The sequence below is a fragment of the Helicoverpa zea genome, chromosome 31 (assembly GCF_022581195.2).
Source record: "Helicoverpa zea isolate HzStark_Cry1AcR chromosome 31, ilHelZeax1.1, whole genome shotgun sequence".
NCBI lineage: Eukaryota > Metazoa > Arthropoda > Insecta > Lepidoptera > Noctuidae > Helicoverpa > Helicoverpa zea.
In genome coordinates this window covers 5338072-5363959 of record NC_061482.1, presented here as the reverse complement: position 1 = coordinate 5363959, position 25888 = coordinate 5338072, and the positions used below count along the sequence as shown (strand labels likewise).

The 25888-nt window shown below is 35.3% G+C and overlaps 1 protein-coding gene and 1 long non-coding RNA gene across 3 annotated transcripts in view; both read right to left on the bottom strand.

The window, feature by feature from the left end:
- The window catches only part of LOC124644732 (high affinity cAMP-specific and IBMX-insensitive 3',5'-cyclic phosphodiesterase 8A-like), a 109417-nt gene that overhangs the window by 17599 nt on the left and 65930 nt on the right, over nucleotides 1-25888 (bottom strand). For both annotated transcript variants that reach the window (XM_047184229.1, XM_047184228.1), the window contains exon 8: nucleotides 21215-21394. In XM_047184229.1, the coding sequence (XP_047040185.1) occupies nucleotides 21215-21394 (180 nt within the window). The remainder of the gene's footprint in view (nucleotides 1-21214; nucleotides 21395-25888) is intronic.
- On the bottom strand, nucleotides 15453-16824 carry LOC124644737. The gene is made up of 2 exons (XR_006986107.1): nucleotides 16077-16824; nucleotides 15453-15963 (listed from the first exon to the last, which is right to left on the bottom strand). It is a non-coding gene; the product is annotated as an uncharacterized LOC124644737 (long non-coding RNA).

Genomic DNA, 25888 nt, shown 5'->3' with positions numbered 1-25888 from the left:
TGCTGACAGCGAGCTATCTGCTAATTTATATGGCCAATCTAAATTGTCTATATATTTTACCTAACTATAGTTCGGCCATTCAGAGAATGCGTTCCTGACACGTCGCGATTGAACTGACGACGTAATAACATTCATTGATTATTGATATAATAATGTTGTTTTAATGCTCCTCAATTGTTAAAACGGTAAACAACCAGCAAAAATATTTTTATCGTAACTGCAACGCCATTGCAAAGTTACGTCGTCAGTTCAATCGCGACGTGTCAGGAACGCATTCTCTGAATGGCCGAACTATAACGGGCAATAATTTTAAGTAGATAATTAAATTAGGTTTTTTTTTGCCGGGTGGGAGCGGTGCCGTGTAAGTGGTCTGAGACCTTAAGTGCACCGTGTACCTGTCTTATGATGACCCACTTTTATGTTTGAATATAAAAATAGAATACAAGTGCTCTAAAGGGTGACGTTTGACATTGGATATAATGGTGGGACAATCATGGAAATGTGGTTCAAAGCTGCTATGATTAATCTACCTTGATGCCGTTTTATGTTGCTCTGATACTATTAAAGGTAGAAATCGTCAACCTAGTTAAGTTTTCATATCAGTTTTTTATTGCCGAACTTGATTGACAGATCCTACTGTCAATCAAGTTCGGCAATATAGTGGCAAAGGGGATTTGTTTGCAGTTATATTTTTTTATAGGTTCAGTATTCATATTTCATTGATATGTTGAAAAAATACCGTCCGGAAAGGTTTATTAAAACCTGCGTAAACTCAAAGTTACAGCCATGGCAAAGCGAAAGCAAATCAAGCACGTTAAAAATAGTTGCACAAAACTAACTCACTGAACCCTCTATTGGAATTCGGGAGTTATTGCATTTTGCGAAAAATCTGTCAGTTTTCAGGTAGAAATGTTAGTGAATAGTAATAGATAGAGTATTTATTTATCGGCAATAAATAAAGTACTGGCATGTACAGATTTTTGAATTCAATGAAAACGGAAATTGGAGGCTTGCAGCCGCAGATGAGTTCTCAGAGTTAATTACTACATTTTGTAGGCTTAATTTGCTTCTGACAGTGAGGGTTTCAACATTTCGCTTTTGATAATACTTGATTACTTTTCAACCGCACTGCACAGATAATACTGAGCGTAGTAATAATTACTGCTATTGTACCTATCTCTCGTGTATTGCCGGTATGTATTAGAATGCAGTATGGAGCCGCATATAACACAATAATATAAATTGTACCTACCCTAGAAGGTAATAAGACTTTACAAGGTGCATGTAAAATTCAGTTCTTACACTCAGGCATGAAAATCACAATTTATTTCGATAAGTTTTACGCATATTTTGCGGAATAATTTAATCTTACCATTAGTTATCGATATCCGAACCATTTTCGGTTGTCAAATCGCCGATTTGCGGCAATTATACGGCTGGTTGTATTATCGTTATAGTTAAACGGTGCAACTGGGTTTACAGTTTTTCATGTATCATGTAAAATCGGTTAGCTAGAAATGCTCGGTCCACGTGGAAGTGCGTACAGCATGAGTGACTCATGAGTCGTATATCTTGAAGTAACACGGTCATGCAATGCAAACAACTGTTTTGGGGCCGAGCTCTCGGAGAAACTTTATTGTTGCTAATCAGTTACATCTACAGTGGTTATACTTTGATTTTTTTTAGTAAAAATTGTGGTTTAAATATTTCTTTATCGCTTTCGATTCTCATTCATCATTTACCGAGCTATTTATTTATTTACTTATTTATTTTTAGTGTACAATGGCTTCATCCTGTCCTTTTCCCAACTATATTAGGGTCGGCTACCAGTCTAACCGGATGCTGCAGAGTGCCAGTGTTTTACAAGAAGCGACTGCCTATCTGACCTCTTCAACCCAGTTACCTGGGCAACCCAATATCCCTTCGTAAAACTGGTTGTCAGACTGACTGGTTTCTGACTACCCGTAACGACTGCCAAAGATGTTCAATATTTTCGATTGTCATTGTTCTGTAAAATCATATCAGTTCCATAAAATTCCTCTTTTAGCCGTACACAGCGCTTGACGTAGCGCACCTTGCCACTCGACATCTTCAGACAATTTTACTTAAAGTTACAGTGCCTCTATAAAGCTTTTCATTAAGGTATTATGCACTCGTATTGTTACGTATCGAATCCTTTAGTTCAATAATATTTCTTTACATATAGTGCTTTTTCAAAAATGATCCCTTATTTATTTCTACAACGGGTAAAACATATGGTTTTCCAAACTTATTTTCAATTCATAATGGAGTTACTTTCATAATGCAAACTGGTTTTATTATTATTTATTCAAAAGGACCAGCGCTATCGAATTCTTTGAATTTAAAATTAAAAGAAAAGCTCTGTTTTATGTATTAAAAGTCGTTCTCAGAAAATGACTATGAAAATAGAGTAAAAAAAACCTTTTAACTGAAAACTTTCCTCTGTAGGTGAATACATGTCTTTTATGGTTTTAGGTATTTTATGTATTTTATTTTTACATAGTAATTAAATAGCAAGAAAAATACTATAAAGCTCTTTCTTTCGTTGAGGAGTATATCGTCCCGAAAAAATATTTACATGAAAAACGTGTGAGTTGGCTCGCGGCGCGGCCGCAGTGAGTAATTCTATTTTTAAGATGTGATATATAGCATTGTCGATTTATTTATTTGCATTAGGCAACATTGAGGGTAATACCCTATTCTAATAGTGTTTCGCATTCTGTATGAACTATAAAGGCATTGCAAACATAATAAAAAAACTGAAATCACCGCTTTGAGCTAGCGTGAGCTCTTTGTGTGGGTACAACGTCAGTTGTTGAGCTTCATTTTCAAATCAGTTTTCTGAACAAAGGTCCTCGTATCTCCGTACCTTTTAGTATATTGGATTTTTCAATACTCCTATTATGATGAATCCATAGCTTTATCTTTTTTAATCTCTCAACAAGCATGTTGCCTCCCGATGGGCGAAACTGAAGGACATTTCAAGATTTTATATCCATAGTCAAAGGATTCTTCTCTCATATGGAAACGACCCCGGTTGCACGTTCAACAATAAAGTATAAATAAGTCGATCAATATTGCAATCTTGTACTTTGTAAGGCAGAGATTGAATACGATTATTTAATCAAAACTCTATTCAGTGGTCTTGTACTGCACCATTAACTGTCATCAATGTTATTTGTAAGCCCGTAGTCATTTCCATATTACATTAAATTAATGTACATATCATTATGCGACTGTTTCAATAATATTGACCACATTTACCAAATCAAAGCTGTTCATTAATTTTAATTAAAATGTATGATTATCATTATTCCGAAAAAGCCTCTTTGTATTTGAGTAGCGACATGATCACTGGTACTCGGAACCGAGGTGAAAGAAACATCTCGTTTCGTCGCTAGTCACCAAAAACGAACAGACGAAAGTACGAATCTCAGAACACTAAAGTACGCTTAAGATCCATATAATGAACCTAAGAACAAGGAAATGGTACAATGTAATAAGTCAGAGCTCGGAAGACGAAGAAACGACTCCTTAAGTACTATCATGTTGAATAAGAGTGCAAGTATCCGTGCAGTCTTACGTACCTACTTACCGTACAATGATACGAGGTTGCAATGCATTGCCTATTTTTGTCAAACGATAAATGGAACAGTACAAAAATCAGGAGAAACATTGACCGTTTTTCAGCACGTTAAAATCATAGTACATCTGTACTAACACAAATTACTCAATAGTTATTAACGTAAGTACTGATAACAACAGGTTAAAAGCTAAGGATGAAAGGGAAACATTGTTTTGTACCAAATAAGCGCCGAAACTTACAATCCGATTTCATTTTTTTTAATGCTACGGATAAGGGTTTTTCGAGTGTTCTTAGTTTGCGTAACATTTTTTCATTCTTCAATTGACGCTGTATTTGTTTGTAAAGACGTAAAGTTTTTGTAAAGCTCGATTGTAAGGACGTCATTAACAATTATCAAAAACCGATTTCTTTAAAAAAGATATAAAGTAAGAAGGAAACTTGACTGTCCTTATGTAATATACCATCCTGTAGCTGCAAGGCATAATGTGACAAAGTTGAGGCGCAAGAACTATTATACCCCCTGCACACTGCAATCTAAACTGTCGGCCGATAGTTGGCCCGGCGGCTTAGTTGACAGTTTATTTGATGCTAATCGTGAATCCAATTAAACTTTTTGATCGATAAGATTCTGGCTAGATACCAGATTGTTGTAATGTGCACTAAAAGTTAGCAGTGTCCTCTTAAACTCCACTAGAATATTATAATTGAATCGTTTATAAAAAAATCCACAAGCAGCGGTAGGTAGTAGTAAAATACTACAAAAAAGGATTCATATTGATATACAGTTGATTTTTAAGCATTCCCTATAAACAGCGAAGTCAAATACTTGTTTGTTTTGTAAGAGGAGTAATTTTACTGTATTACCATTTTCCTACTGAATAGAATACTCAGACAAGTCGCGCATATTAATGACGTCGTGTCTGACAAGGTGAGACCCTTGAGAATCACAACTTTTCCTCACTGAGTACCGCATGCGTGTGGCACAGAACCACGGTTCACCGCAACATCTTTAAGTTTAGGGTCACGGCGAGTTACTACAACAGATAAGTCTTAAAATTAAAGGGAATTGTTGTACTGGGCACCCAGATTTGACCTTATTTAGAACAGAATGAAAAATATCATAATTAATCATACCTTTGTGATACATACCTACTACAATATATCGTTAACATCATATATGGCACGCTAAATTGACGCACAGGAAACAATATAGGCAAAAGGCCCGTAGCTACGTCACTGCATTGGTTTACCTGATTCTGATTCCCCAACTCATCAGTCCATCAACTATAGACGTTGACGGTATATTGGCATCCTATCAACAACTAATGTTAAACTTGCACCTTGCGTGTATTTATACCAACGCAGTTTTCAAGTGGTGCTTTGGCACTGTGACCGAGTAAGCTATATCGAACACGAGTTATATTTGATTTGTGTGCATATCATTGCTACGTTGTTACGTACAAATCTATGGTTATTTTTAACCTATGCACTTTTATTGACATTAAAAGTGAATGAAGACAGGCTTATTCTTTCGATTGGACAGCGATATAGGTTACAATCAAAGATTAGTTTCGATAGCAGATAATGTAAATAGTCAGATCGCCATTCAATCACGGAAATACAGATGCATCAAAATTTTCAAATACCTAACTATACCCAGTGTTTCACACGTGTTATTTCCTCTATCCGATGAAAGTCCAGCTTTAGTGTCATGTCCGTTGTTATAAAGCTAATTGACACCGAAGCTTCCAAAATAGGTTTACGCTTTCCAATGGCTGATGCACGCGTACCACCTGTCGACATCGGTAAACTCAGGCTTCAGAGCTAACAATGTTAAGCACAACACTACGTAATGTGCAGACTTAATTGAGCTAAAAGTTATTATGATTGATGTGAACTGACCGCCGCACTGAACTGTTTAACCCGAGGGCTTAATATACTGAATACTGTGGGTCTGAGACAAGGACGATATAACATGATAAAGGATCATGTTCAATACAACAATAAAATGTTTATCTTGGTAGTTTACTGTTTACAAAAGCGACTGATGTGCACGAAGTCTATTCTTGGTTGTTTTGTTTCTTGTGGTATTTATAAAAGCAAAACTAGCTTTTCTCGCTGGCTCGATTTGTTTTTGATAATATCGGTTATAGTGACCAGCTGGGTGATTATGTTTGGACATTTTCCACTTCGCTGTTTATGTATTATTAAACTAAGACTGCAGCGATAAAAATCAGATGATGGCTGATATCGAAGTCGAGAGCTTTTTTACATGGAAAATGATCTGAAATAAAAGTAAATAACTGAAAAGATGGCGGTTAAGGTAAAAGAATAAAACTAAAACTAACAAAATAAGTGTTATTTACTCTTTAACTTCCCTATCCAAAAGAATCGAAACTGTCGAACACTATTCTACAGTGAAGGTTCAGCTGCGGTTAACCGAATTTTGACACAATATGCCAGTGGCGGTTTTTAACCAAATCAGTGGTTTAACCGCACGCACAGCACGGTCGTGTCCGCAGGCACAACATATCATCGGTTTGGATATTCCCGCAGCGTGGCAGCCCATCACATCGCCCAAGTTGAATGTTCACGTCAACTGCAATTACCTCAAACTGTATTAAGCTACGGTAATCCTGTTTGATAGCATACATGTACATGACATAATTTCAGCATATGCATTAATTTGTAATTGATGGCGTACAGCCAATGCCTCTAGTGAACCGATCGCGCTGCGTATTCACAAAATCGATGGGTCGATGATGTATTTAACTGCATAATAATTGAGGTTTATAATTTCCTTGCACGCGTGCATTTTGCACTTAAAATAGTGCTCAACCTTTTTCGGTGTCAATTTTGCCTCTTCATATTTCGAAATACACTTTCATTTTTTTTTTCATTTCGACCAATATTACAAGGGCGAAAGTGTTTTTATTTTACTATAAAATTGGTATCCGATTGTGGGAAGAATATCCCCTGGATTGCTGATGAGGACCGATTGTACTTCATAATCGTAAAATGAAAAGTTCACATAAATAACTAAGGTGACTTATGTCGAGATGTGTCACAATGATGCTTGGAAAGCCAACGATTAGAGTACTATTGTCAGTGAGCGATTCATTCAGTACGAAGCTTTTGCCCGAGCAATACTGAAAACAATGGGTACAATAGCTAGATGATGTTACAACTACAAGTCTTACAGTGCAACAAACTAGTACAAAGAAAGTTCTTAACGGCTTTCACATACACAAACCCAAGATTCAATGTAATAGTAGCCAGTGAAACCTTTGTATTCACTTCTGTAGGAACATCTTTTAGTGTAATGACACTAAAAGATGTGTAATGACATTATGTTTCCTTTATGTATTACAAAAATGCATATCCTAGTTCAAGCTTAGTCCTTAGTTAAGACTGCTGTCTTTTAACTTAGATAATTAATTACAATAGGAAATGTAGTGGACTTAAGAAGACACTTTTTTTTTGTTGTCATTACATTATGTTTCTTTCTTGCATGCAAAAATGCATAATCTTAGTCTTTCATTTCATTGTCATCATATTCTTTGTATGAAATGGAAAAGAAAAAACGTGTGAAGTTTTAAGTTTTTTTTTTCTGTGTCATTACATTATGCATCCTTTTTGCAAGACAAAAATGCATGTCTTAGTCCGAGTTTAGTTTCTAGTTAAGACTACTGTCTTTTCTTTACTGTCTTTTACTTTAGAAAATTAACAGTACATAATACTCTTTATAATGAAAATGGAGTGGTCATAATGAGACACGTGTTAAGAATTTCTTTTAGTTTTACTAGTTTAATTACATTATGTTTCCCTTTTGCATGTTAAAGACGTATCTAAGCCCAAGCTTGGTCTCTAGTTAAGACTCCTGTCTTGGCCTCTAGATAATGAATTACACAATACTTATTATATTCTGTGTATTTAATGCAAATGAAAAAGTAGAGACGTGTAAAGAACCTTTTTTAGTTTTTTTTTTTGTGTCAATACATTATGCATTCTTTTTGCATGACAAAGTCGTATATCTAAGCCCAAGCTTAGTTAAGACTCCTGTCTTGGCCTCTATATAATGAATTACACAATACTCATCATATTCTTTGTTTGTAATGCAAAATGGGAAAGTAGGAACGTGTAAAGAACCTAAATGCATATCTTAGAGCCAAGCTTAGTCTCTAGTTAAGACTACCGTCTTTTACTTAAGATAATTAACTGTACATTATATTCTTTATAATGAAAGTAGAGGAGTGTTAAGCAGACACGTGTAAAGAACATCTTCTAGTTTTTTTTTTAATGTAATTACTTTATGTATCCTTTATGCATAACAAAATGCATATCTCAGTTCAAGCTTAGTCTCAAGTAAAGACTCTAGATAATAACACATCATATTCTTTTAAATGAAAATGTTGTGGACATAAGAACAAGCCTTTTTCTCTTTTTACTGTCGTTGCATTATGTTTCCATCTTCAAAAATTCAAGCTTAATCTCACGTTTGTGTAATTAATTATACAGTACTCATAATATTTTGTAATAATGAAAATGGAATGGACTTAAAGAGACACGTGTTATATCACAACTATAATAATTTGACGAAATTAAAATGTTGCAGACGACGTCACATAAAAGCTCAGCTTTGTCACCTATATTATCAGCAAGCTGAATATATTTGCAACCCACATACAGTTTGTAATAAATTACCAATTCAGAGCTGATAATCCTTAATATTCCATATAAATAGAATTGCGATTAGCGTCAGCACTCTAAAATGCATTCATTTGGCACAAGTACTCCATAAATAGTGAACATGGGGATTAACGCTGAATGCATTCCATGTTATTCCAGCTTTTATACCTTACATTCCCGATATAATTTAATTAATATAGCTCACCGGGGAAGCATTCTAAAATTCTAAAAAGAACAACAAGTCATGAACAACAAAGAATGTAAAAAATATTATAAAGCTGGGAGAGACATTTCTCAAAGGATTCAAGAATGCTGCATTCACTTTTTCGATACCTGGAAAAATGGCCTGCAGCAACCGAACGGATTGCAACAACATTTTTTCCACTATTTCAAATACAAAATTCCTGCAGACAAAGATGTTTTTGAAAACTTCAGTCTTTTACAACTACCTTTTTTATAATTCATCTCAGACCAAGGCAGAGGAGATCACTTGGTAATTGAATATTACATTATAGTATTAGTTATAACAGGTGGGAATTAAATCAACAAGTTTGCAATTATTTTATAAATAGTAATTAATAATGTGTTATCCGGTTTGACATGTGGCTTAGGTTTACAAAATTTTGTTACCGAATATTTGTGTAAATAGATCGAGAAGCGATTTACTACTTCACTATAAAACCACAGTGCCGTCACAACTCCGTAGAACTATGGAGACAAAGGCGTGACGTCACAATTATGGAGAAAACTAAAAATAAGCGCACTACGAATACATTTGTGGCACGGATTTAGGTTGCGTTTCATACCAAACGAGTAATGGTGACCCAGTGGCGTCTATCTTAAATAGATTAGCGGGAGAATCATCCGCGGATTGAGATCAAGCAAACAAACAGACCGCTTTCTGAGACCAGATTAGGATTATGTATACATACGCGACGCACAGAGCCAGTAGCTCGCGGGTCAACGACATTCTGATACATTCTATTATTTAAGATAACTGATATAATCTGTCGTATGATGATGTAGGTAATAGTTTCGGGATAAATACATGTGTCTAAATTAAGCGCGGCTCTGTAACTGCATGTAGTGAATTAATACGTAACAGGCCTGCCCCGTCAGAGTACAACAGACCATCATTAATGGTATTCACTATCCTTAAAAGGATTGTTAATGCATTTTCCGTACAGGAATGTAGTTTTACCTACGATACTTATTATGATATGATATAGGCTTACTCAAAGTATTTCCATCCGCGTGTAGTACAAATAGCTTTTATAACGAACAAAAAATCTCCTTTCTTCTATAAAACTCTAGGACCATACTTAATTTTTATCAAGGTAGACGTTTGGTAGAATTTTGACATCCAACAAATCTATACCTATCTAGTTTAAACATTTCAGCTAGTCTCAAAATTGGTATAACTTTACGAAGCTATCTGAAGTAGTACGACGTGCAGTTCGAAATTAGTCGAGACCTTATTAAACTATTATTGACAGCTTACTTCAGTCAGGTATCAAAGATTACCATATAAACTCGTGCATAAATGAATGTGTTTTAAAAATTGTACGGAAAAATAAAACCTGCGCAAAGCTGGGCGGGATTAACAAAAGTGCACTTTTGTTTATTTTTGAACAAAAGCGCAACATGAAACTTTTATCGGATAATAAAAATCTGCGATCGGAAAATCAACATAAAAACGCGCGGAGATTGCGAAAAACTGCTCTCCGTGAATCGGATAATTCTTTCTATATTCTATTTCTAAATTGTCAGAACAAACTTAAATATGAAATAAGAATGAATTATTCACCGTGAAATGCTACGCGAGAACTCGATAATTATGATCCATATTTAAAGCTCGTTTTTATGGATTGCATTGTTAATAAGCAAGCGTAAACTGGAAATGATTTTGAATAAACACTCCAATTAATTAGTTCAATCAGTAAACTATCACGGTAATGTTAATTTCACGTGAATTTGCCAGATGCATCAATTATTATAATTATAATCAAAACATATCACAGTTTCCATTAAATATATTGATAGATGGTAATGGATGTCATTTTATTATTTTGTTTTAATGAATATTGGACATATTTTGATGCATTATATCATTTACTTCATTACTTCATAAACAATTACCTGGATTTCATACTTAGGTGATGAGTCTCTTTATTTGAACCATTAGTTTTAAAACTGGTCTAGTTTACTAGAAATAATAAAAATCGCAATTTAAATTAAAAATGAAAATAATTTTCATGTTATCAATATGTATGATCAAATTAATCCACCAAATCCATTTAAATTGTTATTCTATTAACGTAGGCTACATACGCCGCTGTTAACCAGTTTACGCAATTATGCCAAAAAATATTTTCACACCGATTTATTTTTAAACGAAAAATCACGTCTATTTTGATTAACAGTTTTTTTTTTGTAATTACTACAGTAACTTTTCCACGCGTTTTTATTTGCGACCAGAGAGAACAGTTTCGACACTAATTCAGATGTATAAATTAATTTACTGTTAAGTATCATCATTATAAGGCTGCAATGGATACGGTAAGCTTATTACTGATAATATAATTTATTAATCAGCACGCGAACATGAAGCAGTGCTAAGTTTTCCAAAAGTGCATTCTTTTAAAAATAGTGGATTTGAAATAAAACGTTCCAAGTTGCAAGGAAAATTGCGCCAACTATAAAGTCGACATATATCTCACCGATTACATCTTCAAATTTGTCTTAGATTTCCAATATGTCGCGGGTAACACAAGATTGGAAGATTACAATGGAAACATGAGAATGTTAACAGTTATTTGCACAAATAAAGTCGTAATCCAGCAGTTCAGCTGCCAAGTTCTTGGGCAAGGCAGCGAAGAATTCGTGAGGTATGTGAATAATGCGTAGTTCCCGTCACGTGGAGACAGGTAGAAAGGAGTTTCTTTGTATCTCTAGTTTAGCAAATGCAGCGATTGCATCCTTATTCGAATTTCGTATCCATGTCGTGTGGCTCCGTGTTTTTCTTTTTATTCAGTATGCAACTCCATGAAGGGGATCAATGCGAAAGTAACAGTTTGTCACGCTTTGACGACTGCCGAACCGATTTAAATTATATTGGGAGTACGAATAGTCTAAAGGACACAAGCTACTTTTCAACCGGGCACGGGGTGCACCGCGGCACCGGGTGGACCGAGGGGAAAAGCTAGTCTTCACCACTACACAGACGTTGCTTGAACGAAATAATATAGGTACGAGTCGTCGATTTGGCAGATAAAAGCGCGAGCATTTTCCTCTTAATAACTCCAATATTTTAACAGTGCAACTTGGCGAATGAAATTAATCGAATGCTATCTTTTATTAAAGATTTTTCTCTGTTTTATTATCGAAGAAGAAAAACTTTTCTCGCTTTTACATCGCTTCGTTTATGCACGTGAGTGCCTGTATTACAAAAGGGCAAGTGATTTATTTTTATCTAATAATGTAGTAACAACAATATAGTCTAGATTTTTTTAAACAAATAATATCCCGACTTATCAATAGACAAAAAATCGTAGTGGGCATTTGTCCTTACTTTCGAAGACACGTTTTGTAAGTTTGACGTTTGTCGTGGACATTTTCAGTGCATGGGGGCGCACCTTCAGTAATTTAGCGATGTCGTCTTGCAAATAAAGGGGCGGTGATATTCCTATTTACGGCGACCTAAGCCGGGTAGAAGGACTGCTTGTAATACAGAGACTAGTAGAGTAAACATTATGTTAGTTGTTGTAAACTAGAATGAAGTGTATGAAATGAATAGAATAGAATAGAATAGAATAGATTTATTTATTTGCATAAAATGTAGGTAATTTACAATTAGGTGTTACAATTTTATTTGACCCGTGTACATTCTGCCAGAATGGCATGCAAAAAATAGGACTTATACTATAAACATATAATCTAGGTATCACTTATAACTATATTAATTTAATCTAAGAACAATAATACTGTAAGCTAAATTGAGTTATCATTAATGAAATCGGATACAGAGTAATAGCATTTTTTAATAAGTAAATTTTTGAGTGTGTTTTTGAATTTTCTTAATGGTAGCTCTTTTATCATTTTTGGTAGATGGTTGTAGATTCGAGGAGCCATACCCATGACACTCTTTGTCAACAAAGAAGTTTTATATTTACCTAGATATAACTTATCTTCATATTGAGATCTTAGACATGTGGTTCTGTTTCTAGACATCTTTAAAGTCGGGAATAGGTGGTGATTAGTTTTTACAAAAATAGCTATTTCCAATATGTATAGGCATGGGAAAGTTAAAAGATTATATTTTTTGAAAGTAGGTATGCAGCTGTCAGTCACTTTGAGATTAAAAATAGATCTAATACAGCGTTTTTGCGCCTTAAAAATATTTTCTCTCTCGCTACAGTTACCCCAGAATATTATTCCAAATCTCAAGACAGAAACAACTAGACTATGGTAAGCTATCAATACTGTTTGAGTGTTAACTTTTTTAGATAAGCTATACAAAGCATAAGCAGCTGAACTAAGTTTTTTACAAATGTTATCTGCTTGAGTTTTCCATGTCAGTTGACTATCAATCGTAATCCCTAAAAATTTTGCTACGTTAACTTCATCTATTGTTTGTCCATTATAATTTATATTCATATTTGTATTTACTATTCTTTGATAAAAATGCATTACTTTGGTTTTTTCTAAATTTATAATTAAGTTATTTTTTTCCAGCCAATCAATAAATTTTTCAAGCGTACTGTTAACGTTATCTTCATAGGAATCTTTATTGTGACATTTAATTATTAAAGTGCTGTCATCAGCAAAAAGAACCATAGGATTTGGCATTTGGTTAGGTAATGAAAATCTTTATTCGCACAGACATGGTAAATACAAAAGGTTGTAAAAACAAAATAAGTCTCTTAGCATATCTCGCCTTCAGTAGGCATGCTCTAATGATTCATAAGGTATGTAGATTGAATCAGATATAGTGTTATGGAGGCGTCTTATTAGCCCTGTACTTTATTTAATTGGCGTCAAAACAATTTGATTAAGACGAATTACTATTTTATTTGTTACATTGCTTCAAATAAAACTTCTCCATTCAATGCGCATACGTTTAGTTATCTTGGTCCGCGGTTTTGTCTGACCATAGTCTTGAAAAAGGCTTATTTTTAAAATACTTGCAATTCGGACGACGATACTGTAGGTATTAAAAGTCCTATTAAACCAAAATCATACTTTATTACGGCAAAAGAAGGACCCAACTCACACTATTTCGAATGATTGAGATATCTGAGAATCAAAGCAAAATAACTCTTAAAACGTTAGATATAAGAGCATTATTAGTATGTTTAGAAACACATGTTAGAGAGCAGCTAACATTTCCTTGTAATTAACGAGCTTTCATTCCACTAATAAATATGAAATACAGGTCACATCACACATCACATCACATCTACATGTGTAAATATTGTAAAGGAAATTAACATTTAATTAACGACGACAAAATTAAAAACAACGACGTTCTGATATAAAAAAGCAAGTCTCGGACGATAATAAGTATGTGTTTTTCTAGAGTGGTCTAATAGCTTTTACAAACATTTAGCAAACATGTTTAGTAGTAGAAGCGAGTTGTGATTAAAAAAGTCTAATAGAGAGTTGCGTATTTCAAATGATATCATGATGATTCATAAAGCTTGCCTCGGGAAGGTATTCGATCCTCTCAATAAACGAGTATGGGAATACAGAGCAATTGATTAATTGGCTCACGAGATTACACGGGCAAAGCTTTTCATATTCAGTATTGCTATTAGGTACAGAGTGTTTACGTTCCCTGTATAGATTGGCGTAAACGATCCATTTTCTAAACACGAAACTGCGTTAAATGAAGCGTACGTGTGATTAATGTTGTCGTAGCCAATTCTATCGATGTATGATAAAACTCTCGCCGTACCTTAGCGACGCCGTCAAATATTCCCAGTTTTAGCTAAAATTAGTCTGTTATCTTACAATAGGAACGCGCCTATTTATTGAAGGAGCCAGTTCTCAGGGGATATGCCCCTAATGCGATAGTTCTGTTGTCCGTCAATGTCTGTATATCAATGTCGATTATCTTGACTCTGAATACGTCCCCACAAATTGATGACCTATTTTTGAAATTTCATGTTTCCAGTTTGTACGGAAATAATTATATTCGCTTTAAATTCTAGACGTGAGCGCAACAAAAATGTTTAGAGAGGGACATACAAGTAGCTAGTTAGGACTCCTTCTGAAAATAGCAAAACAAACGCATAAAATTAGGACTTATCTGCATGCTTGAAGTTAGTGTAAAAATTCAGCTACATTTACGTGACCGTCTAAAGTAAACTAAATGCGCTTAAATGGATAAATCTACCGAGCTTTTTTATTCCTAATGCCAAGAGAATATCTGAAAGGCTTTCTAAATTCATCTACGTATCATAATTAAACAGACAATGTTTTTCCTATGTAGTAATTAAGCGGCTTCACAAGAGATGAAGATCATTTAAAGAAGAATAATTAAACCTAAGAATCAATAGAACTTTCTGTAAAGTCCTGGGCGACCAAACGTCCGTCTAAAGGTATAAACCAGAAATGTAATTACTTAATGGGAACTTAAAGGCTTGAGAGCAACCGCACGTACAACGTCGCAATTTAAACTTATCGTCGAACTATTGCGGGGTTTGATATGGCCGACTGAAAGTGCCTTTACCGTGTTTTCCTACTTAAGACTTTTAAAGCTTGTACCTCTATTTATGACTAAGTAGCTGGTTACTTGTAGGAGTAAGTATACCCTAGTGCTCTTCGATCTTATTCTGTAATAATAAATGAAGTAAATGTATCTAACAGACTTCGAGTGTACGTACTTAAGTCAGTCAGTGAAGAGGCTATAGCCACTTAGCTACCGATTGAATTTAACTTAAATTATTATTATGGAAACTAGTACATTATTTTAAAAGTTAAGAAAATACAGCCTTGGCCAAAAGTATTGAGCACCCATGACATCTTTCAGTTTTATGCGGAGTATCAAATAGGAATAAAACAAAACGTTTTTTTTTATTTGTAATTTACTATTTATTAATTTAAAATTAATATTTTGTGGGTCCACCCTTTGTCTTAATTACAGCAGAAATTCTTTTTGGTAAAGAGCTAACAAGATTTTTACAGTCTTCAGCAGCTATCGCGTTCCATTCTAGGCGCAGGTAGCGTTTCAATTCTTCTCTGTTGTTAATTGTGTGGCGCCTAACTCGACGCTTTAATAAAACCCATAAATGTTCTATGGGGTTCAGATCTGGCGACTGGGCAGGCCAGTCAAGAAGCTCTATGCTATTTTCCCGAAACCATGTCATAGTGCGGGCAGATTTGTGGCAAGGCGCGTTATTCTGCTGTAATTTATCACTATCCATGTTCGTGTCACCGAAAAGTTTCGTGAACGAAGGCAGCAACGCAGTTTCTAGCACATTTATGTACTTAGAAGAGTCCATGCGGCCCTCACACAAGAACAATTCGCCAACTCCGGAATCTGTCATGCAACCCCTGACAATTATACTGCTGCCGCCGTGTTTTACGGTTGCGACCACACACTCTGGCTTCAATTCTTCGCCCACCCGGCGACGCACAAAGGTCACACCAGGTGTACCAAAAATCTGCAATAAAGAGAAAAATACTGAGTTCCGGAAATAAAAAGAACTTCCTCTATGCGTTTAGAATTTAAACCATTTTACATTATTTTGTTAGGGCATTAAATAGACTTACTCACCTCAAAGTTTGATTCGTCTGACCACACAACATTTGACCAATCTGCAGCGGTGAAAGTTCGGTGTTATAAGGCCCATTTGTACCGAGCTTTTTTGTTGCTCTCGGAGAGCCATGGCTTCTTCCTAGCTTTACAGCCTTTCAGACCAGCTTTCTGAAGCCTTCTACGAGTAGTTCGAGCAGAAATTGTTTTCTTCATTTGTTCTGAAAACTCAGCAGCGAGCTCTGAAGATGTTTTTTTCCTATTTCTTAATGACTCTCTCAGTAACTGACGATCTTGACGGCCTATGGTGATGCGTTTGCGCCCGGTTCTCGGTCTATTTTGATGTGATCCGGTATCAGAGAATCGCTGAATAGCATAATGCACGAATCGGCGCGAACATTTCACAGTTTTGGAAATCTCTACTTGTGATTTCCCTTGCTCATGCAGAAGCTGCATCTGCACTCATTATTCTAAAGAAAGTTCGTTTCGTTTTGGCATATCACAACTATAACACTTAAAACTTTGAAATAAAATACCAAAGGCGCACTAGATCACTGGATGTTGTCACAACGAGCGATGGTAGCGAGCTAAAAAATAAATTCAAAAATTGTAAAAGACACATTTTCTTGCACCCAGGTGTTTTATTGTCCGCTGTGGCATAAGTCATTGTTTTAAAATCTTTGTAGATAACCGATAAAAGAATATTTCAACGATAGATTCGGGTTTCTCCCATAATTACCGTGATCTAGCGAAATTTGTAAGGTGCTCAATACTTTTGGCCAAGGCTGTAGCTAGTGTAACGAGTTGCTTATTGGTTGCTATTTTCAAGTTTTACGTTGTTTGTATGTGGAAAGTAATCCATAATACGTAATCAAGCCAAAAAATAATTACCGGACTTTTTCAGATGTTTTCCAAAAACATACATTGCATTTCTTTAGCACTTTTTGTAAAAAAAAAACGACACCAAACGTTCTAAAGATTTATAAAATCAACGCCTGCCAACATTCAATTACACATTCGAACATACAATCGAGAGGAAAAATACGTCTTTTTGTTTATCGAGAACTGAAACAATGCAATAATTTTAATCAAGTTTTCACGTGTGACGGGACCAACTGTGGTTTTACAATTGAATTCCGGCCAGCGAAAAAGCTACGAGAGTTTTGGCTAATTGTTTTTGTCACGAAATCTGTCAATTGAATTTAAATAAATATTGTTCCGTTCGTAAAGACTTTGTAAAGCTATTGAGGATATAAGGTTTTAATCATGGAAAACAAAATGATGAGCGGAGATGTCATAAAGCGTCGCCAAAATGCGGGTGCTGTAGGGACGAGGAACGTTACTGGCTACGCTCTCCAAAGCCTTCTTTGGAACCCACCCATTTTATTTAAAACCAAAAATCGTCCATAATGTGTAGTTGTAGTATGTATGTAGTTCGATAGTTCACTCATGATGAAGCGTTGTGGTCACGTTCACCGTACGTATTGAATCTAGAAGAAGACACCTGACCTTTCAGCCTGGCATGATGGCATTTTCGTTCATCTTTTCTTCCTTTGTGGTTTGAATATGTAAGGTACGGTGTATGCAAGTTATTCAAACAAATCTAGTTTAATTAGCAAACAGCTTTATGGTTGGGCAGGTCTCTTGCTTAACTAATCACGATCTAATTGGAAAGCTACTATAATAATCAATCATGAGTAAACATCCATGTTTGTACTGCATTCAATATGGCGGCCTAGAATATCTAATAACATTTACTTGTTGACAGCCTTTGGTAAATGCCCTTTGAAATATAAGGAAACAATATAAAATCTATAATTTCACCAGGAGAAGTTGATACATGTTATTAAAAAATAGAAGGTATCGCAGAAAATTAAAAAACAAAACTGAAACTTTACGCTTCATCGATTGTTTGAGATTGTCTATGCGCGTACGACGTACGCGTCAACTAGTAAAGTACAATACAAAATTCCTATGAGGTCTGTACCCAAATGTATTTTGAAAATGTCAAACGTTACACCAACATAGGCTACAAAACAAATTGTAGCGATTCATTTCAACTAACAAACTATTGTTCTTATTTTTGATTCTGTATTCGTACGGAAAAAATCACATTTATTAACCGAGGTCAGTAACGAGCTTCATTGTTCTTGGATATCGGAAAAATACAACATACTTATATATTTTGGTCTCGTGTGGGATTCATGTTTTGACTACTTTTAACTTGATGCAACTTGAGAAACTTAACAGAATAGAAATAAATTGCCGATACGTCTCAAGATTTTGTAATAGAATCACCCTTTATTACATCATCACGGGAAAAATCTCATTATTCACATAACGTTTGATTTACCTAATCAAAGAAACCTTAACATTGCGATTATGGCACATCGTTATTTCCATACCCCCGAGCTATCTCTCCTGGCTGTAGGTACTGATACACTGCTTTAATATTTTCTCCAGTTTTTTTGTTATACGGCAAGTGTTACTCCCTCAGGGCGTCCTCAGTGTGGAAAATTATTCAAAATGTCTTTGTTCATAATCATATTTAGGGGTGTTGTCTTTTTCAGAACTTAACGTGAGTGTTGACCTCGGCCGACGAGAGTTCCGTCTTCGTTTTTATTTAGAAACAATGATATTATAATGCCATATAATTCGAAGCCTTGGGGATCTCGCTTATTTTAAGGTTGAAAGCAATGATTCTGAGATAACAGGATTGCGCAGAATTTAAACTATGTATCGGTACAAACTCACACACTGAAAATCACTGAAAACCTTTCGAGGTGTGAATATTTAATTTTAAACATAACACTCATGTTGCGATGTCCTTTCACCAGCAATGCAAATAAAACATTAATTAACTATATACCTGGATATTCTGTACGGTTTTAATAACGAAACCCAATAAAGTAAAAGGTTTGGACGCAATATCAAACATGATGCCAGTCAAAGGCGAAATTGAAATGATCGGAATGGACTACGATATTCCGACGTTTCTGTAAATACCTGTCCGGTGCACTGAGTGAGCAATCCATACAGTAAAATTAAGGATTGAATTGGAAATGATAACAGGATTTCGATTTACCAATAAACATTCATTTCGCAAATACCAAACTTAATTAAAAGTAATGAATTGATGACTGTAGTTATCGTAATGTTATTTATCGTTAAATATAGGTTTTAAGAATTAACGCCTCATTCGTTTTAATGGACTTAAAATGTGCAATTAAAATATATTTGATACATCAACTCCGTGTTTCGAAAGGCTTGTTAAATTGGTAGGTCGCGGCTGTCATTCTGACATCTTTGGCAGTCATTACGGTTTAGAAGCAATGAACTGAGAAGAGAATAGGCAAACGCTCATGTGACCCATTGATATTCAGACGCATCCGTTTAGACTAGAAGCCAACCCCATGATAGTCGGCCTGAAAGCCTAAGCAGATCAAATATATTTTGGTCTAAATTGTGCATGTAGGTAATAGCCACGGTTACAGCTATTATAAAACCATTATTTTTAGGTTTTATTTATGAATATTACGACGTTAAACGTTCAGCTAATAAGCGTCCTTATTTAGGGACATTACTGGAGGTAACATCTTGTACTCATGTTAAAGGTAGGTTTATTTTTATCTCGGAGCACGTTACACCGTTTTAACGCGATTGGAAAAAACCTTACGGGGGAACGGCCAAAAGGATTAAGGTAACACCTTCCCTATTAGTAGTATCACAAAAGTCCACCAACATTCTTCTTTAACTGTTTACTACGTCCTGTAAAACCGATTTTTAAGTGTCAAGGATGCATAAAGCTACTCCTTACTTCGTTTAGATTCATTCCAACTATCTCCTTGTAATGTCAGTAAAGTCTTGTGTTGTTTTCGTAGAAAGTAATCGGTCTGATTTTTTAATATCTGGATTTTTCCGAAGATGAAATTTTCCACGCGCAGGTATTCAATTCGTAGGATTAATTATATTTCAATCAAATTATAGTTCGGCCATTCAGAGAATGCGTTCCTGACACGTCGCGATTGAACTGACGACGTAACTACATTCATTGATTATTGATATAATAATGTTGTTTTAATGCTCCTCAATTGTTAAAACGGTAAACAACCAGCAAAAATATTTTTATCGTAACTGCAACGCCATTGCAAAGTTACGTCGTCAGTTCAATCGCGACGTGTCAGGAACGCATTCTCTGAATGGCCGAACTATAATTCACAGTAAAACGCTAAGAAGATTAATGTAAAAAATATATTGAAAAGGCAAGTTGTGGGTAGTAATGAGTGATGGTATTCTATAAGTTTTCTTTTGAATTGATACGACTCATGTTATGTGGGCCGTAATTTTATGTTATTAAATGTTACTCCTACCTAGATACAAATTTTACGTAGGTGAGATGTCCCAAGCCCACAGTCCCAATCTTCAATACATCATAATTTCAATATTTTAACAGTTTTGTTAAAATAAATAACACGTTGTCCAATATAACTAGCTTATTTCAAAGACGGATTAGAAACACTATTTCTTAACCCTGTCAACACGGCTATTGGCGATGATTTAGGGAAGGGGGGAGGTGACGGCCGAGTCGCAAGGCTTCGGTCGACCGCACTATACCACGGCTCGTACGAACGGTAAGCCATCCGGAAATGAAATCCCTCGTCCATCGAAGGAAAGCTTTCAAAGCTACGACTACATCTACGAACAATATTCCTGTATTGAGAAGTGCGCCTGATATTTTATTTGCAGACAAATCATATTGTGCATAGGAAATAGTTTACATATATTATATGCAAGAAAATCCTTGTCTGGAAAAAGATATAAACCCTCCCTTTAAACATAGTTTTAAATAGATTCAAAAATTAGATCTGATCGCCACACATCCTTTCAAAAATAGTAAGAGGAAGATTTTTACCTGTAGGAGTTTCATAAATGCTAACATACTTATCTACCTATGCTCTCGTGCACAAATTCGAGATCGGTTAATTAACCAATATACATATTATTAGACAACATCATTCAAAAGGCTTATATTATGTGCAAAAGGTATACCAAGAATCTCAAGATATGCTTAGAAGATAATCACCGTAGTGCGCAGTCGAGCACAGGTGGTTTATTCATCAAAGGAATTTCAAGAGGCTTGATTACGTAGCTAAACTTACCTTAAAGTGGTTCAGGTACTCTTGTTGGCGGGTAATATCGGTGGCTAAGATCAACGAACTGATCTGATTCTCCAGCTTAGTGCGAAGCCCCGGGCTGGCATGCAAGCAGTCCAGGATACCGCTTTCAATGAGGCAGCTCATTGCTGACCGCCAGTGGTGATTTTCCAGGACCGATGTATTCTACACAAACAATAGAAACAAATTAGGTAATACTACTACATGGTGTTCAGAAAAGCGTTCGAACGGAAAATTAAATGGTTTAGTCGAGCAAACTTGTTGCGCGCAGTTGTAAAACTCTTAAGAAAACAATCATCGATGTTCGTTCGAAAGCTCAGCGGAATAGAGGCTCAAGATACTACAATTACACTGAAGAGTGATTGTATAACAGAAAATCCTCTTAGGAACAAATTGTTTCTTAATGCTTAAAGTGCCGTATGAGACAATAGCATAAAGGAGTTTGGTTTTTGATGAAATGAAACTCGGAAAATTATGACCAGCAAAAGTTACAAATAATAAATTGGAATGATTTTGTAAAAAGTTTCACTGATGGTCACCGACTTAATCGTTATTAAGTTATTCTTCTACCAGGTATTTATATTTTTCCCTGCCCCATCTTTCAAGCACGCTTATGATCCAAGGACGGGTTAGATACCGTTTAAGTACAAAGGACACGTATCCAAAATTACCCTCGCTCGTGTGGCACGAATAAGCCTTAGATACCAGTCTCAACATTGCTAGTAAGTAAGAAATAAATCGCTGTATTGGAATTGGTACAAAGAAACCATGGGATGGTTAATTTAACATTTTCTTCACACCGTAATATTAGATGAAGCAGTTTGTATCTTTCGGTGGTAATTGTCCACTCCGATAATTCCGTAATTTACCATATCTTAGTTTTATTAATGTAAATAATAAGTTAGTAAGAATATAGCGATTCAATCTGGTAATATTTCAAAGGCTGTCAGAGCTGCAATAGCTCTTTCTAAAATGTCTCTAAAATACTATGCATCCTAGAGGTTACCTCAATTCCCAAATTTCTATGTTCTAAGTGGTATACAATTAACTCCATGAAGTTTATGTAACTCGAGCACCGGAGCTCGTGTGAAGCTTAATTGCGAGCTTGAATACAGGCAACTATCATGTTTAGTGAACAAATTCATACATATTAATAGTCAACAGGTTCAAAGGTTAGCTTTAATGATAAAGTGAAACCCATTACATCCGTCCTCAATGGCATGTTTCGCTGCAATTTGCGCCTGCATTTGGAGACAGTTGAATAGAGGGACTCCATTAACTAGTGTGCGTGCATGTTAATAACATTGTACATTGTTAAGCACTTGACATATTTTCAAAGGCAATAATTTTCCTACTGGCAAATGTTGTAGACAGACCATTTTATAATATGTTAGACTTGCGAATGGGAAACTCATATCACATTGCGGTAGATGTGGCTCCTGGCAGTTGGCAAAAGCATCCAATTTACTAAAACCGGTCTGAGCAATGAGCTTGAAGCTAATATTTACCTTTGTACAGCAAAGAGATATTTGTCAGTGTGTCAAATTCAGAATATATAAAAGTGACTGAATATTTCCTAGGTACACCACTTCAGAGAGATATTTACTGCGGATAAAAATGAATCAATTGAATGTTCTTGAAATATCTATATGTCGTAGCCATATCGTAGAATTGACCACTTCATGAAAAGCTTGAGCATTTCATGAAATGGTTGCGTTTCATGAAATGTTCATGTTAATTTGACCAGATCGTTAAATCGTCAACATTTCTCGATTTTGTCATCCACGTACATATAATAAAATGATAGGAAAGTCGAAACTGTACATTGAATATTTTTAAAAAAGAATACTTGGGGGGTGATCCATAATCGATACTGAACCCAAATATGTAGTTTTTAGAATTTTTGTCTGTATGTCTGTTTGTCTGTATGTTTGTCCCGGATAAACTCAAAAAGTACTGCATGGATTTAAATCAAATTTTGCATCACTATTACCTGGGGGCCGGTTCAACACATAGGCTATATATTATCACGCTATCACCTACGGGGGTTGAGCAATGAATGAATAAATAAACGAAATTGGTAATTCTATATTGCTCACGCAGACGAAGTCGCGGGCAACAGCTAGTTTCTTAAATAAATCACTGTTAGGTTGCGGCTATTGCAATGGAGATTGTAAATTAATTTCTGTAAAAAAATCTTATCTATCGCCGTATTTTCAAATCGATGGTGTCTCCGCAAATTCTTAACAGACGTCCCTTAAGACCTGTAAGCTGCTTGCCTGTCGCGAGCTTTAATTCCTCTCTTCAGAAATCGACCATTTCTGTAGGAAATACTTTTAGGTACTCGTATTTCAGAAACACAAATTGCGATTTCATGTAAGGAAAGAATTCCTTTTTACCTACATTAAAAAAATACGTATTTCAATTCTCACTCTGAAATGTATTTAAGAGTTTCTAGAAACCAACCTGAAACAATCATTTTCTGACGCTGAAGCCTATAAAACTTTAAAACTGTAAGCCGAAAGGCTTTTATACTAATACATTATTGCGTAAGCAGAGTCCATATTTTTCGCTAAAAGAAAATGCTTTTATGTTTACTTATTTACAGTTTATAAAAATAAAGTTACTTTTGGAAGGGTTAAAACCATGGAGAATAGAAATGTCAAGACCGTAAAACAAAAAGTGAACTTATTTATTATTTTTGTTATATGAATTTCAAGACTCCATTTTTTGTACTTTTAGATGACATATTTTTCCAAAGATTTAAAGATCACGAAAACATTTTATTGGCTTAATCAAAAAGCATTCTTATTAAAAAAAATACTACATTTATTAAAAAAAAAACTTGTATCGAAGTTTTTTTTTAATAAATGTAGTATTTTCTGGGGATATCTGCCGAATGACCGAGGACCGAGGATCGCCGGCTATCTAAGGTAATTTCTACTTCAATGCATGTTTACCTTGTATGCAAATTGCAAGGCTGCAGAATAAATCCAGTAAAGTTAGACTTAACAGTTTATTAGCTTGTTTGTGAATATGCTTGGAAGCTGATTTGCCTAGCTAGGGGCTATGTCAATTGCTCTAAAAGGACCCTGTATATCGAGTCTCAAAGGACTTCGCTATAATGTAGGTAAACAGTCCACGTAAGCTCAAACGTTTGATGCACGCTAGCCGGATTTATTAAAGTTTAATCCTGATATTCCCTTTGGCGAGGTGCAAGGAAAAGCTAACTCATAAAGTGATCTCATAAAATATGATGATCTCAGTTTTTCTTCCGTAAACAAAGCATGTTAATTATAGAAGGTAATTTACAACCATGGAAGGATGCATGCAAAGTTACACAAAGGCAGTAAGATAGCTGTCAGCGACAGCACTGACCACGGAAATTACAAAAGGTAGTAAGGTAGCCTACGTACGATGTATTGTAAAACGGTTGTGTATTAGATGCATGAAAATGTTCATAGAATTTCTGTTTTAATTACAACGACAAGCTTTTTATTAGTCAAACAAAACGTAATAAATATAAATTCCCATATCAAAACAGTAAAATACGAAAAGCAATAAAACACTCACAGTAAAATTTAATTAAATCCGCCAGACTGTGCCTTTGTTAGAAGTTGCACTCTGAGCGCGCAGGAGTATTATATGCACAAAAGACGCAAGTGTTTATTCGATGAAAGTACGCAGCACGTCACTTCCAAACGTTGGAATGTACGAAGTAAAACTCAAGTTCACCGACAGCATAAACGTCAGTTTTCTTAGTAAAAGTTCAAAGTAAAAAGTTTGTTTAACAAAAACGGACGTTTAGGTTGCCGGTGAACCCTGAAGGACCTGAATCCAATTGCTGAGGTTGATTACACAATACATACAATAGTCCTGCGAGGTAATTATGTAACAAGACTTCTGACAAATGGGATTGTCATGCATCTCATTATGCAACAATATACATTAACCTCTTTGTATCAAAGCGAAGATACGGCTATTGTCATCAGCTCCCTGCTGTGCAATTTTGATAGTGACATGCGCTTCTGATAGCTATTTGAGAGCCGATCTCCATTTTCGGAGATAGGTATTTTGCTGTATACGTTTTGACGTTTATCTTACCGAAACTGGCAACCAAGCAAAATAGCCGTCAACAACATGAAGAGCAGGGCCATCCAAATTTTCACGTGTCTCCTAACGTAATAGCATCTATTCAACTGTACGTTACGTCATCGTAGATTTTGGACATACAAGCATAGCAGACCTTACAAAGGACAATGGGCACTTTGTATGGGATTTGGTACCCGCTCCAACAGTAACGTATGATATATCATTAGAAAGGTATTTACGTGAACAATAATAAAAACTATGGGGCTTGCCTCAATTAGCTGTCCGATCCGAGTAACGATAAAAATTAAATCGACATGGAAACAAGTATGTCATCCATATATGCAAATTCATTAAGAGGCATATGTCGTCAGTATAATAATTTTAAACTCAGTTAATAGACATCTTAAATTGTTTGAGATACACTCTATTATAATCTAAAGGTTGTAATAGTCTATGGAGTCATACTACGGAAACACAATCGTCATCTGATTTGACAAAAGTTCAAAACATTTCTGAAAACACAACTAATCATTTTAGTTACATACTATCTTTAAACATACTGGCTTC